Below are 14,856 nucleotides of genomic sequence, written 5' to 3'. Positions count from 1 at the left end.
CCTAGGAGTATAGCAGCTACACCCCCCTGACTTGAAATGGTTCTGTGGAGCAGTTGTTTGGCCCATTTGGGAAATGTAAAATATTCCCCCAATGGAGCAAACAATGTCTCCCTGAGGACATTTCAGCTTGGAAAAAGAGCATGGGAGGGAGTCTAAGTCCCCTCTCCTCACACAACAGTGTCCCAATATGAACCAGGCCCATATGCACCTGGGAAGTGTGGAACTTCAGAATATGTTTCTCAACCCAACCCAGGGATATCCCCAGGGACAATATAATATGTAGTTAAGCCTCCACACTTACAAGTCAATTTGTGCCTCCCTGGGCCTGCTGTGCAAGTGACGATTTTAATAATCTGCAAAGGGGCAATTCTCATATATGGCCAAAATTTGAGAAAGAGAATCATTTGGGTGACGAATACACCTTTTGGATAGATCTTCAAACCGGGGGTGGGGGGGAATGGAGCTGCAGATGGAAATGTGTTTTCCTTTGAAACTAAGAGAAATAATGAACAGATCCATTTGCTAATATCACTAAGTTTAATTTCAACTTTAAAGCATCTGAGCCAAGGTTTTAAAATAACAAGTAACCTGAATGTAACTCCTAATTTTATTTTTTGCACATCTCGAGCAAAAATTGTTGATAATTCTGAAACCCACATTGAAAAACCGGTGAAAGAGGCGAGGTTACTCTTATGCAAAATTACACAAATGCTGTTAATATTTGAGAGTACGTTCCGGGGGCGAAAGCTCCATAGGAGCTAGCGTAGGTGCCACATTATCACAGAATAAGTTGGCACCTACACCTGCACAGGGGCAAACACACTGGTATCTGGGAGCTGCAGAACTCAGTCAGCCCCCGCCGCCAGCACAGCCAAGCTGGCAGAGATTTCCAGAAAGGGAATGCCAGAATTGGTGGGGGGGGGCATTCCCGTGGCATTCCAAGGGGTAGAGCTGACAATAGTCAGCTTCCTAGCCCCTTTCATCTCGGGAATGCCCCTTTTTTGGTGGCACAGCCTCAGTGTTCGCAATGGGGCATTTCCCCCTTCCCCCCATTTTTATACGTTTTAAAAAGGCTTTTTTTGGGGGGGGGTGGCAGCTGGGAAGCCTCTGAGGAGCTGAAATGGCTGCGCAGCTCCCGGCCGCCGCAGATCCACTCTCCCCCCCAGGAATGGGCTGTGATTGCTCTTTCTGAGTTATTAATAATTATAATTTGTTTCCTATCATTTTGCATATTTTAAAAGAGATTAGACTGAAAGTCTCAAGTGTCTTCCAATGTAAATAATTAAATATCATCATCTGATTATTACTAATCGTCTTCAGTGTATCCAGTATATGTTTATTTTTGGCATTATTTTATTCCAATTAAATATTAAAATGACACTGAGAGTGGGGGGGGGGTTAATATTAAAAGTATCTCCTCCCCAAACGGAATATTTGGTTCAAAGAGGTTGCAGCTTGATTTGCAGTATTGCTCTTCTAAAAAAAGGAAGGGAAAACAAAGCCTAAGTCTATGGTTTATCAGACACTGCAAAAGTCTGATCTGCTGTACTGACTGAGCAGTTTGCCTGGGAATCCTGCGTTAGACGAACTCCGTGGTAAGTCACAGAATGTTCAGCAGAACGGGGGTTTCATAACATCCTGATTTCTTTAGGGGACTTCCCCTCCCCATCTTTAAGTATATTTCAATTTGCTTCCCTCTTCTTCATGGAGACTCGGCTAATTGCTCAAGTCGCTTTGCGCTGAGGGTTGAAATTGCTTCCTAAATAAAGGCCCAGCTTGAAGCTTAATGAGGAAACCAGGTCCCCGCGAAGTGCTGATTGGTTCCTCTTACAATGGGTTGCACTTTGTTACAAATAACTATACCTCGTAGGCCAGGCCAGTCAGACAACGGCTGGGTAGTGGCCTGGCTGCCTCCTCCTCAACTTGAAGGGGAGATGCAGAAGCTCTGTCGAAGCAGCCAAACTTTGGTTTCGCCTGTGAAAATGAAACAGCGCCGTCCTCCTTTCCCACTGATGTTCGTGATCTACTGCTTTTGCACCGCACAGTTCACCTCAGGTAAGACCCAGGTTTATTCAAGTAGAGGAAAAAAGCTTCGTGACCCTCCAGAAATCTAAGCCAATATACCATCTAATAGGGGGAGGGGAGCCAGAGACTTCTTCCACTTCGCTGCCCCCTCTTTTGCTCAGAGCTGCAAAATTGCTGTTGACGTGAAAAAAGTTTGGTTACAGATGAAGTCTGCCTTCCTTGAAATGCAGGGGCATGTACTCAAAATTGCAGAAAATACTTGTTCTATCAGTCCCTCAGTCAGAGTGGTTAAAGAACAGCTAGTATCTCTCTCCCCACCCCCCACTTCTTCTTGTCTGGAGGGGAGGTACTCACACGTGTAGGAAAGATGGCTTGGGTATGGCTGTCACCCATAGCGCTATCCACGGTGCTGATATGAGAATAGTATACCCAGGTTAAACAAAGTGTTGCATTAGTTAGCACAGAGCCTAGGGAATTGGTGCCCATCAGAATAATGCCATGATATATTTTTTTGTTTCTTAAGAAAGTAGGGGGACCCACGGGCGAGTGCACACCTCTCACGAAGAATTCCATGGTTAGAAGTATTAATGGTTTTGTCACGCCTATGTAGAGGTTACCTTTTATGAAGATGTGATGGTGATTAATGGCCATTCCTTCTTTACAATCATATGCACACACACATTCTAAATATAAGTTCACAGTCCCAACAGTACATCTCTTATAAGGTTACTTTTAAGTAGGGTTCTTGTTTGTACCTTTTATATATAGGACTTGCCATTGTATCTGTAAGGTTACTTATTTTATTTTAACAGGATTTCCTCAACCTTTTGCTGGCTATCTGAGTGAATCAGACATTCCGAAAAATGAGGTACACAATGTTTTAATTGTAATCCATGTGTATGCAAGAAATGTATGATCCTGCATGTGTGATCTTATAAAAATTGTGAAACTGACTGTTGTTATAGAAGGGAAGTTTCTTGGGGTACGTCCTATGAGTGTAAGTTTAAGACTGAGTTATTTCCTCCCTTTGTTGTCCGCATGAACCAAGTGTACTAATGTTCAGAGTACATGAACCGAAGAAATTCTTCGCATCATGTTACCAACATCTTAAGCCTTATAAATTTTCCTCTGGTTAAACTGAAGTCTTAAAAAAAAGTTGGATTCAGAGTGATAAATCAGTCAAATCCTTTTTTATTGGAAACATATACCCTACTGTTCTCAGGGACTGCACTCTTCATTGAAGAAGCACTCCTTCCAAAGTTATCCCAATAGTTTCCTTATGCTGGGAAAATTTTCTCTCTGTGATTCCCAATTCTGACATAGCTCAATGTTATGTCAATGGAGGATTTTTGAAGGGCTTGGGGGGATGCGGGGCTGTTTTTCAAGGTTGAGGCACCAAATTTGCAGAGCAGCTGTTGGTGACTCTCCTTACAAAAACTCCCAAGTTTGGTGAATATTGAGTTGGGGGGGGTCTAATTTTATGGGGTCCAATTTTTCCCCATTGCAAATAATAGAGAATTGATGGGTGCATCCTCTTGTGGGTCCATAAAATTGGACTCCCTGATCCAATCTTTACCAACCTAGGGGGTTATTCTAAGGAGAGTTACCTGAAGCAACACTGAAAATTTGGTGGCTATACCTTAAAAAACCACCTCCCTAGAGCCCCACAGAAATTTTCCATAGGGTTTAATATACCTGAAATTGTTTAGATATTCAAAAAAAGCTGGGGGACAATCCATATTGGTATGGAGATTGTTTTATGTTTTTGTTTTTATTTTCTATAAATTTTGGGTTTATTAAAGCCAAACCCGAAAAATACTGGAAATAAATTGGTTAACTCCCCTATTGCAATGCTCACATAGAATCAAAATTAGTAAAGTTCAAACCTCACACTCTTAAATACAGCTCCTAGATCTTTGTCTAATGTTTGTTTTACTTCTGTTCTAGAGACTGGCACTTTGTTTCAGTCAATGGACAGAACGGTCTGATCAGCCCCAGGTAAAGATGTTGTAATCTGTTTTGAATAGTACAGATCCTTCAAAGTAACACTGACTTCAAGAGACATTGTGACCAACTATTAAAGATTATTCATGCATACATTTGTGGGCAGTTTGAGCCATAGATTAGCAACCTACAACATTTTGGTTTAACACAAAATAATCTAAGCTAAATGGTTTGTCAATTACTAACTCTGCTCTCTCAACCACTGATTACAGACAACATCCTTTCAGATGAATATGGTGGCAGTCACAACTATTGGGTGCACCTACAGATTCGTTATTGCTGCTGTCTTTGAGCTCCATACCCTTAACAAGCAACATTGACTAAAGCACCATTATTTTGACCACTTTACACAGGAACTTGCGCTGATGGTGCAAAAACCATAAAATCTTTGCCCTTTAGCTCCATGATTTGGAGTACAACGGGTGCAACTAACAAATGGTGAATTGTAATTAGGGATAACTATTATGGTGTAAATGATACTGAGTTTGCTTGGAGTACTAATTTTGTTCACTGCTTGTAGATCGAGTGGTTCTGTTAACCTCTGTTTTACCTTCCATTCCAACCCAATTTCATATTGAATTTCCAAGAAGGGTTGCCTAGGCATGCTTAAATATCATGCTGAAGGACTGAGGTGAATATTTATGTTTGAGAACGTAAGCTGTCCCTTGAGACAATTTCTCCCAAATGTATTTTAAAAAATCCTTCCTTACCTAATTATGATTTATATTGCCACATTTTGGCTAGCATTCAAACCATGCTGGGAAGAGGTAAGTGGAGAACATTACCAAAGATGGACAACTAATTAGGCATGAGAAGAGTGACTATATATTGGGAGGGGGAATCTAAAGCTTTTATATCTGAAAGCAATTACGTCTTAATGATTTCACTTAAATTTGAATTTATAAATTAACTTCAATACATATAGCTCTTGTATTTAATTTTTAAGCAACCCTCTAAAATAATTTTTTACCTCTAAAATATTTTTTTAATATGCATTTGTCTTTTAGATCTCCAGTTCTGTTATGGATCTCTGTAACTCCATGTTTAATACCATGCAGATAAATGAGGTAATGGCTGCTTGTTGTATTTTTCTAAATAGAAATTCACAATATTTATGTAGCTAAGTATTGTATAAACTTATATCATCATTATCCTCACTAGGAAAATATACAAGATATATATAAAAGAGTAAGTATTTACCTATTTTAGAAATAGACTTTACATGCATAAGACTTGTTTTGTCTAACGTATGAAACATACTAAAATAGCTCTTTCTATGCAGTTTTTATTTCACTACTCCAGAGCTCAAGATCCAACATATCCTCTTAAAGCTGGGGTTAGTATTTCAATATAACATCATTTTATGCAGTAAAACATTCAACATAATACAGAACAGTAAATAATAAGAGTCAATCATAAGTTTTAAAAAATATGTCCATAAAAGGCATAACTAGTGTTAACGCGTGTGAATCAAACCAAGAATCAATTTCCACTGCAAACAACACCCTGCCCAGTGTATTTTTTATACTGATTGTTCAGGATCCAAAGAAACATGAAATTTAGTAGGCCAAGTGTGCAATCCTAAGCAGAGTTACATCCTTCTAAGTTCATTGAAGGTAATACCTTAGAAAGGTAAGACTGTGTTTAGGATTGCACTGCCAATGTTGCTTAGACTTGTGCTTCTCAAGCAGCCATCTCCCAGGGCTACGGGCAGGTTGTTTTGGAAGCTCCTCTCAGTATTAAAACCTTTGTGATATGGCATAGGGGTAAAGGGTTAGCTACCAGATAATTACAATTTTTTTAAAATTAAACACTTAGTGTGACCCCAAGCAGCTTTTTGGGTCACAGCTAAGAATTTTACTCACAACAAAAGCTCATAATTATCGGCATGATGGCTAGCTAATTTATGATATTTATTTAAAATATTTATAGCCTGGCCCTGAAAACCTCATAAACATGTTCAAGAAGTTTGGACAATAGATTTCCATAAGGATGGACCTTTTTTACAAAACATAAATCCTGTTTTTGTAATGGCAATTCAGTTTAAAGTAGTGACAAGAAGTGTTCTGAAATACATTTACAGCATTAGTCTATCCATGCTTACTTGAAGTAAGCCCTACTTAGCTTAATGGGACTCTCTCCCAAATAAGAGTGCTTAGAATTGCAGCATGAGTGGTCTGTTCCTAACAGTCCTTGCTGCTTTGCTGGCACAACCTCAGCACCCATCAGCACCGCACTGGTATGATGAGTTGACCCACAACACTGTAGGGCAAATTGTTGTTTCTGTGATGGTGCTGGGTAAAAATGGGAACCGTAAAGTGGTTGAAGCCCCCGGCAAAAACACTGTGGCTGGCAATGGATTTGGGATTGTATCTGAAGCTCAAAACTTAGTAATTTCTTATATCAAATGACCCAGCACTAGTGAACTTGTTTGTACTGGGGGGAAATGTTGGTTAGTTGGCATGTTAGGAACAATGAAACCAGCGTCTAAGCTTTAGAAAGTTTTTCTAATGTTTATCTTAGTATAAACTAGTGTTCACACTATCTTTTTGTTATAGTCTTTCCCTCTGCATCCTTTAATGCGCCTTGCTCCAAAGCTCTCAGAGAGAAGAATGAAAAGATTCCTTGATCCAGTATGCACTCATTTCTTCCATAATATTCTGTGGCACTAAAGTATCATTGCAACTGTTAACAAAAATCCCAACCACACAAAACACCATTGTGCCAGTGATCCAAATGTGCATATTTAATAAGAAGAATAAGTTCATTATCCACCCCCTTTCCTTCTTTTCTCCTTTTATTTATTTTTGTACATCCTACCCTTTTACCATCCTTCAATGGTTGTCTTTTTCTCACATCTCATTTCTAAAGCTTGTTCAAACTGAGTCACAGTAAAAATAATGATAATGCAAGTCTTTGCTAAAAAGTGCTGCATGGCTACTACTGATTAGCATGTTTGGTGCCAGCCATACAGGACGTAAGGCTGACATGATCCATACGCAAAAGGTCATTATGCCATTTCTGTTCTGGACATGAACACTGAGCTTTAAAACAACTTTGTAATAGCTCTGCATATGCTGAAGCATTGCCCTGATCTAGATAGCCCAGGCTAGCCTGATCTTGTCAGATCTCAGAAGGGTCAACCCTGGCAAGCATTTGGATGGGAGACCTCCAAGGAATACCAGGGTTGTGTGATGCAATGGCAAATCACCTCTGAATGTCTCTTGCCTTGAAAACCCCACCAGGGGTCATCGTAAGTCACATGTGACCTGAAAGCACACAACACACATGCAGGAACAAACTGATGGGATATATAATTTCCATCAAAGTCAGCTAGAACTCCTTTCCACCATAGATGGTAGGCACTGTCACAAGCACCGTCCTGGGGGTGAAAAGCCCTGCTCACTAAAGTCATGTTAATTAGCAGCTTTGGTTTATGACTGCATTGCAATTAAAGGAAGAGAGTGGCAAGAAGTCCCCGCTGAAGGAAAAATTCCTCTTAAAATCAATGTTAGGAATAGGATATTCTTTTCCATTTGAGCTTGGTGTTGTGTACAAGAGCATGGTTGTGTCATTTCAATTGAAGAGACTGAAGCATGCAATATATATGTGGTTTGGTCACACTAATACCTAAGTATAAATTCAAGATGTTTACCATTTTATTTCTGTTTCTAATGCTGCCTGTGATTTGGTGCTTCAAATGCTTTAGTCTAATGCAATGGCTTGAAACAATCACCTGTCGCTTAGGGCACTGGGGTACGATGCAATTAACAAGCTCTATCACCTTGCAGGAATCACAGATGGCTGCTGCAGAAGTCACCATGAAGGTAAACTAAAAATGCTGACATCATCGTTTCTCATCACAACAACATTGTTGCTATTAGAAATATAAACAAGTGCCCCCCCCCCGAAACTTGTGGGGAAGAGGAATCCGATCTCCCCCTTGCAAGGGGGAAGGAATGCAATCTCCTTCCCGTGGGGTGAAGGAATCCCCCAGCTAAGCCTGATCTCTGCAGTGGGGACAGCAGGAACACCTACTTTGATGTTCTCTGAAGAGCTCCTGAAAAACCTGAGATCAACAATTTAGTGGCCCTTTAAAGATTTTGTGTCACCTTGCAATCAAGTGATTCTCAAGGAGGTTTATGAACAACAGATTACAGTTTTAAAAAGCCCTATTTAGCAGATATCTGGCTGGCAGTAGGGTGTCCTTCTTTTCATGTATTCAAGAGTATAGACTTTCAAGGGGTTTCATGTTCTCTAACACACTAGTCCAGTATGAGTTGAGGTTATCACACAGGCATACACTCATTGCAGCTACCATTCCTGTTCACACCAGACTCCAACAACACTATTCCTGCTTGGCTTTGATAGGAAAGTGGAAGGAAGGAACTCATGTTTCATTGCTCTGTACATAATTGCTTAGACTCTTTGAGATACAATGTCTTGGGGGTCTTTTTGTTCCCTGTGTCTGAGAACTCTTGGACACTGAGGGCTACTCTAACCCTCCAACTTTCACGTGTTCTTCCTATGCTTACCATTTTACTGGCTTTTTCTGGGTTCTTTACCATTTATTAGTGCTCCACATAGGTCCCAAGAACAAGATTTCTCCCCCTTCCTTCTGTTGTTCCAGTGAATTTGTAAAGGGTTCCTTTTTCAAGGGGTTTTGGGTTAGAGCTTGAAAAGCAAACTGCTTTATCTTGGCTGGGAGTATGCTGGTTTTTGGTAAGTCTCAGCAAGAAAGGCAGGCTATAAATGAAGTAAATAAATGAAGTAAATAAAACAGTCATCTGGAACGAACCAATGGATTCTGGTATTCATTTCCTGTCATTTGTTTTATTGTACTCTTACATATTCTTACATATTGCATGATTGTTGCCCTCTCCTTGGATTGGGGCTACTGCTTTTCTTGATCACTATTTTATCTAGCGTACTAAGCAGCACAGTATCTAAATATCTCTATGCAATAGAAATAAGCCCTTTAATTCTAGAAGGATTACTGGAAATATCTCTGGGAGAAATCCTGGGTTCTCTCAATATCAGCCCTCCTTCTAAATGTATTTTGCTTTTGGGGCTCCCCAACCAGGCCCATAGAATCATTGCACACAATTGCATGTATTATGCAGCCCACTGCTGCATGTGTAACAAACATTAGGACTGGGACACAAATCCACAGTCTTCCTTAGAAAAGAGCAGTTTAGACTCCATGCCCAAATCAGACATTCAGGAAAGCTCCCAATGTTCCCTGCCCCTCTGAAAGTGACATAGTTGTTTTGGTGGCTGTAGCAGTAACCCTTTTCAACTACAAGGGAAGAGACTCCAGCTTCCTGTGTAGCAGGATCCTCTTCCTCCCTGGAATTTTGCACATCCTCCAGGAACCTTGCTCCCCCAGAGTGGCCCACTGCTTAACTGGAGAGCTGCTTATCTGTATCAAAGTACAGTGTATCTTCAGATACGTTTGGTTAACTCTCCTTTGCCTCTTTTATTTTACAGGATGATTTGGATACCTTGGGACGACCCTTTTTTCTTTTCAGGGTATCTGGTTTTTCTATTCCTTTAAAGAAGAAAAAGGTGTACAGCCTATGATTAAATCATACATAATTTTGGCTATTGATATAAAACGAATGAAAATGGGTTGGATCCTATTAACTATTCTGTTGGCTGAAGGAGGACCCTCTTTTGACCACCATACAGGCTACGCCAGGGATTGTGGGTTGGGGAGCTACAGAGAGGAGGGGAATCAAATGAGATTGAGTGGAAAAGCTGGTATGATCTAATCCACTGTTTATGTTTTCATTGGTCTGCAGCACATATACATTGGCTAATATTTATTCAAAGCCATTCTTTCCCATGTACATTTGTCCTTATCACCCAATATCTCCTCCCCAGCACTTCACCCCACACAATTGTCTCTTTTTGCTCTTGACAAGGGCTCTGGGCTCAGAGGCTGCACTGGGTAATTTAATAGGGACATAATAGAAATAAAAATAAAATAAAAGTGGTTGATGATTGCTTTCTGGAAGCGACCCCACTTCAAAGTGTACTTTATTGTTACAAAGAGATGGTAATGCTAATATATAGTTGATTACACTTGCACCCTTATGGTTATAATAAGTGAATTCTCCATGTTTATCTCCATCTAAGTTGCCATTTAATATTACAAAGCCAAGCTTGTCGATCAATTGGCTGAAAATTAGCTCATGTTTATTAACTAAAGAGTCTTTTGTATTCCTCCTGCCATTGCTGGCATATTATCCTTACAGCCTCGAAATGGAAGGGCAGTGGATGGTGGAGGAATCTAGGCCATTCAACAGGTGATTGATTTTTATTTACAGTTACCATATTTGTCTGTCTTGTAATTTATCAGTGGCAAGTTGCCTGCTCCCTGAAATTAATGGATATTTTGTCATGTATATGTGGTTAGGATTTTTTAAAGGGAGCCCCGTGGTGCAGAGTGGTAAGCTGCATTACTGCAGCATAAGCTCTGCTCACGACCTGAGTTCGATCCCAACGGAAGTTGGTTTCAGGGAGCCGGCTCAAGGTTGACTCAGCCTTCCATCCTTCAAGGTCGGTCAAATGAGTACCTAGCTTGCTAGGAGTAACGTGTAGACCAGGGATGGGGAACCTCAGGCCCGGGGGCCGTATGCAGCCCCCGAGGACATTTTTTGTGGCCCTCGGGAGCTCCGGGGCCCCGCCGTGGAGGTGCGACATAGGGCGGCCCTCCCTGAGGGTGTTCCTGGGGCCACGGCTTGCAGAGGTGCTGTGGCACCCTTTGGACCTCCTCTCGCCGACTGATGGCTGTTGGTCAGCAAGAGGAGGTGGAGGGACGCTTCCCCCAAGGTTGCCCCCTATAGCCGCAGCTTGCAGGAATGCCGGGGCACACTGTAAGCCCCTCTTGCTGCCTGTTGGCTGTTGAGCAGCGAGGTGGGGGAAAACAGGCCCGCGGCTCCCGGCGGCAGAGCATGTGTACAGGAGCCGATCGGACTTCAGGGGGCCTTTAGTGGACTGGGGCAGGGAGGGCATGGAGCCTGGGCCAGGTCGCGTGGGGCCGGCGTGTGTGTGTGTGTGTGTGTGGAAGGCTTTTCTCTCTCCCTCTCTTTCTGTCTCTTTCTTTGTCTGTCTCCCTCCGTCCTTTTCTTTCTCCCCCTCTTTCCATTTCTTTCTCCCTCTCTCCCTTTTCCTCTTTCTCTGTTTTCCTTCCTTCCTCCCTTGCTGATCGACCGCGGGCTGCGCCTCCCTGGCGCCTCGTTTGCTCGGGCCCACCGCTGGCTGTTCTCCCACCTGGGAGGGGGGGAGGACCGGGAGAGCCCTCCAGACCTTCTCTGTATGGCCTCCCCTGGGGTTCCAACCTCCAGGTGGTGGCTGGAGACCTGGCAACCCTAGCCTCTCCGCCCCCACACCGGGAGATCTACACCTGGTATGGCCCCCGAATGATGTTATAAATGTGCAAATGGCCCTTGGCAGGAAAAAGGTTCCCCACCCCTGGTGTAGACGACTGGGGAAGGCACTGGCAAACCACCCCGTAAACAAAGTCTGCCTAGGAAACATCGGGATGTGTCATCGCCCCATGGGTCAGGAATGACCCGGTGCTTGCAAAGGGGACTTTTACCTTTAGTATGCCTCAATGATGTTACACATACATAGTTATACACAGCTGCTCCCCAATCAGATGCTCTGTTCCAGTAGCATTAAACACCAAGCACATGTTCAGAGGACAAAAGGGCTGGGTTAAGTCCTTTTGCTTCCGCTTCCACCCCATGATCTTGTATCAGCTGCATCCAATTTCAAAACGCTGATCAGCCAATGGGGGCTTCCCTATCCAGCAAATGAACTCTGCACGCAGCCCCAGCCTTGCAATCTGTGCATTTTTCATAATCTAATCCAGATCAACGCATAATTTAGTATAATCTATACCAGATCAACTCAGTTTTCGATAAATACAGAAGAACTTCTTATACCCACGTGGCTGGGGCGAAAGGACCTGTGCATTAAAGAGGAGCTTTTGGCATTAAGTTGTTTTGCATTTTATGATGCTGAAGTTAGTTCAGGTAAATGTAAATAGGAACTCCAGAGGGGTTTTCAAAATATACTTGAGGCTATCACCTGCCTTGAAGCAGTTCTGTGAGGTTCGAAGGAGCTCTAGAGAACAGAGACCGGCTTCTGACGAGCAGTACAACCTCTAAGCCATTAGTCATATTGCTATGCTATTTGTGGTCTGCGTAGTGATGCAACTGCTCTGCCTTACACTGCTTGGCCTTTTGTAACAAAAACACTCTCTCTTCTCTCTGTACTTGGTTATATTATAGAAACGATTACGTCATGTATTTGATGAAGATGAGCTTTTGTCCACCAAAGCTTATACCATATTTGCTTTTGTTTTCACTAGACTATTTTCTTAACTAGACACCAGTTTAGGCAAAGACGGATGCCTGTTTTTGTTTTGTTTTTTACAGAGAAGCATGAGGAGGTATCCTACCTCAGGCTGGAAGAAGTTATTTCAGCCTACAGAGCCCTCCTCTGATCTCAGCAGCAGTTCTGCCACTGAAGTTGGAGGAAGATTTTTTAGGCTTCAGGCCAACATTTTGTTTAATGCTCTGATAACAAATATAAAAAATAAATATATAATCCAGTACCTCTCTGGTGTAGGCTGTAGGCCCGCAGGTACAGATAGTCCTCATGCGTGTGCCTGAAGGCATGATACTGACTGGAGTGGGAAATATTTTCTTTTTTTTTCCCTTTTCTTTTTTTAGTATTGAGCACATCGGAGCGGGAGGGAAGAATAGAGCAAGTGACTAAATCATGGGTTGATGTTAATCCCTGAATACCTTCCAAGATGAAAACCAGTTTAAATTGTATTCTCTTTCAGAATGCAGTAGAAGATGAAATTCATTGGCTAATCTCCTTGCTCTATCAATTTATATGAAGAAAAGGAAAGTTGGATGACTAATTCTATGTAGATGTGCTTCTCAAGCATATGAAGTTACATATAATAAACGTGCAGCCATTAGTTATGTTTGTACGATTTCTTTGTGGGTTCACACCCTTACATACACACACTGCTGTATATTCATTCAGATTTGTTGTGTTCTGATTTATTTGAAAGAGTTCTTTACTGAAAGGAAATAAGATTGACTGTTCACTAAGCTACAATTATTCTCAAAAAGCCTCTGATATGCTTATGTCTTTATCATAGGATATTTTTGTAATGAGGTCATATACAGTCACACAATCCAATGTATTCCAATCAGTTTTTAAATTTGTAAAAACATACAGGAACTGGCAAGTCTATAACCCTTGCTAATGCTTGCTCTCTGTTTTTTAATGGGGCAATGTAGAGTGCTCATTTTCTAATGATAAAAAGAATATAAAATTATCCTGGATGGGTTATTTTAGATTTGGGAATCCCTGGTGTGAGTGCCCACTCAGCCATGATGTTTGCTGAGTAACCCTGGACCAATCATTCATCAAATTGTAGTTGTGAGAATAAAAGACAGAACAATCCTATAAGATGCTTCAGGTGCCCATGGGGGAGAAAAGTAAGATATAAATATTAGGGTTGTGCATATCGATAAACCCGAACTGAAAATAAACCCTAATTTAGCCATTTCGGCAATATGGTTTTGGTAGGGCCCCCTTTTGAGGTAGGGGTCATGTAATTGGAGCCAGTTTGGTCTGACCAACTGACAGTGAGCTGATCTGCACTTTAAAAGAAGGGGCTCACCCAGTCCCGTCCGGAGGGATATATCCTCAAACTAAAAAAATGCCAGCTTCTCCAGCTGCTCATTGGGGTTTTTTTTTTTTAATTTGTAGTTGTTGTTTTTAACTCACACATACAAACAAACAAATACAATTCGTAACTATTTAACATCACACATTATGATAAATTGGATCAAGAGGTAATGACTTTAAGAATAGTAGGTCAAACCTTTACCCTCTGGGGAATGAATTGGTCTGTATTGATATAGTTGCCTATAAACTTGTTCAGTCTGGCCATTAAAATTGATGCAAAAAATTTTGAATCTTGATTTAAAAGAGAAATGGGCCTGTATGAGGATGGATTTGAAAGGTCTTTTCCTGGCTTTGTATTTAAATTGTGCCAGATTCCGACCAGGAGGGGGGAGTTATTGCCCTTTCCATTACCATATTGCATATTTCCGTAAAAGGAGAAGCGAGAAAATGAGAAAATTTGAAACAAAGATATACCTACCATTATAGTCTTTACTAATTTTTTGTGGGGTAAAATTAATATTACTGGAAATTAAGATGGCAACTCCTCTTGATTTGGATGTACCATAAGCATATAATGTCTCAGCCCATCTCTTTGATTGGAATGGTTGTGTTTAAGAGTTTTTTAAATGAGTTTCCTGGAGGAAAACTATATCTGGGTGTTCTTTTAGAATCACAGACTGGATACGCTTGGCCTTGATCCGATTATTTAAACCTCTACAGATGAGGGAGATTATTTTGTGTGACATCAATAACAACTTACAAACTTATACTGTAACTCTATAACTTTATAAACTTATCTAAATTTCAATTTACTTATTAAACTAAACTAAACTAAACTAAGCCCCTAAGGAAAAGGCTATACCCAAACACGCACACACACAAATTAAATAGGTGTAATAAACTCACCCTTGTTATTTAACAGTAGAAAGCACTTAATTCCATATCTAGCCTATTAAAGTACAGAGTCAATAATGACGCCTGTAGCCGGAGGGGTTATAATAAGGAGGGAGAAGATCAAACTACCTTGAACTGCACCGCATAAGCTTGTTAATATATGCAAAAGCCGCAAATTAAGTTTTTAAGTATGGTCAACAGTCTGGG

General features: G+C 41.2%; 1 protein-coding gene across 1 annotated transcript; it reads left to right on the top strand.

The window, feature by feature from the left end:
- Positions 1-1,977: 1,977 nt before the first annotated feature.
- Positions 1,978-10,328, top strand: NMS (neuromedin S). The gene is made up of 9 exons (XM_056862160.1): positions 1,978-2,055; positions 2,838-2,893; positions 3,973-4,023; positions 5,037-5,096; positions 5,191-5,217; positions 5,312-5,365; positions 7,821-7,856; positions 9,520-9,561; positions 10,290-10,328. Exons 1-9 carry the CDS (start codon positions 1,983-1,985, stop codon positions 10,326-10,328), a joined length of 438 nt encoding a protein of 145 aa, XP_056718138.1. The 5' UTR covers positions 1,978-1,982.
- Positions 10,329-14,856: the final 4,528 nt, after the last annotated feature.

The sequence above is a fragment of the Euleptes europaea genome, chromosome 16 (assembly GCF_029931775.1).
Source record: "Euleptes europaea isolate rEulEur1 chromosome 16, rEulEur1.hap1, whole genome shotgun sequence".
Classification (NCBI taxonomy): domain Eukaryota; kingdom Metazoa; phylum Chordata; class Lepidosauria; order Squamata; family Sphaerodactylidae; genus Euleptes; species Euleptes europaea.
The sequence above is the reverse complement of the archived record's forward strand: the minus strand, read 5'-3'. Positions and strand labels throughout refer to the sequence as shown.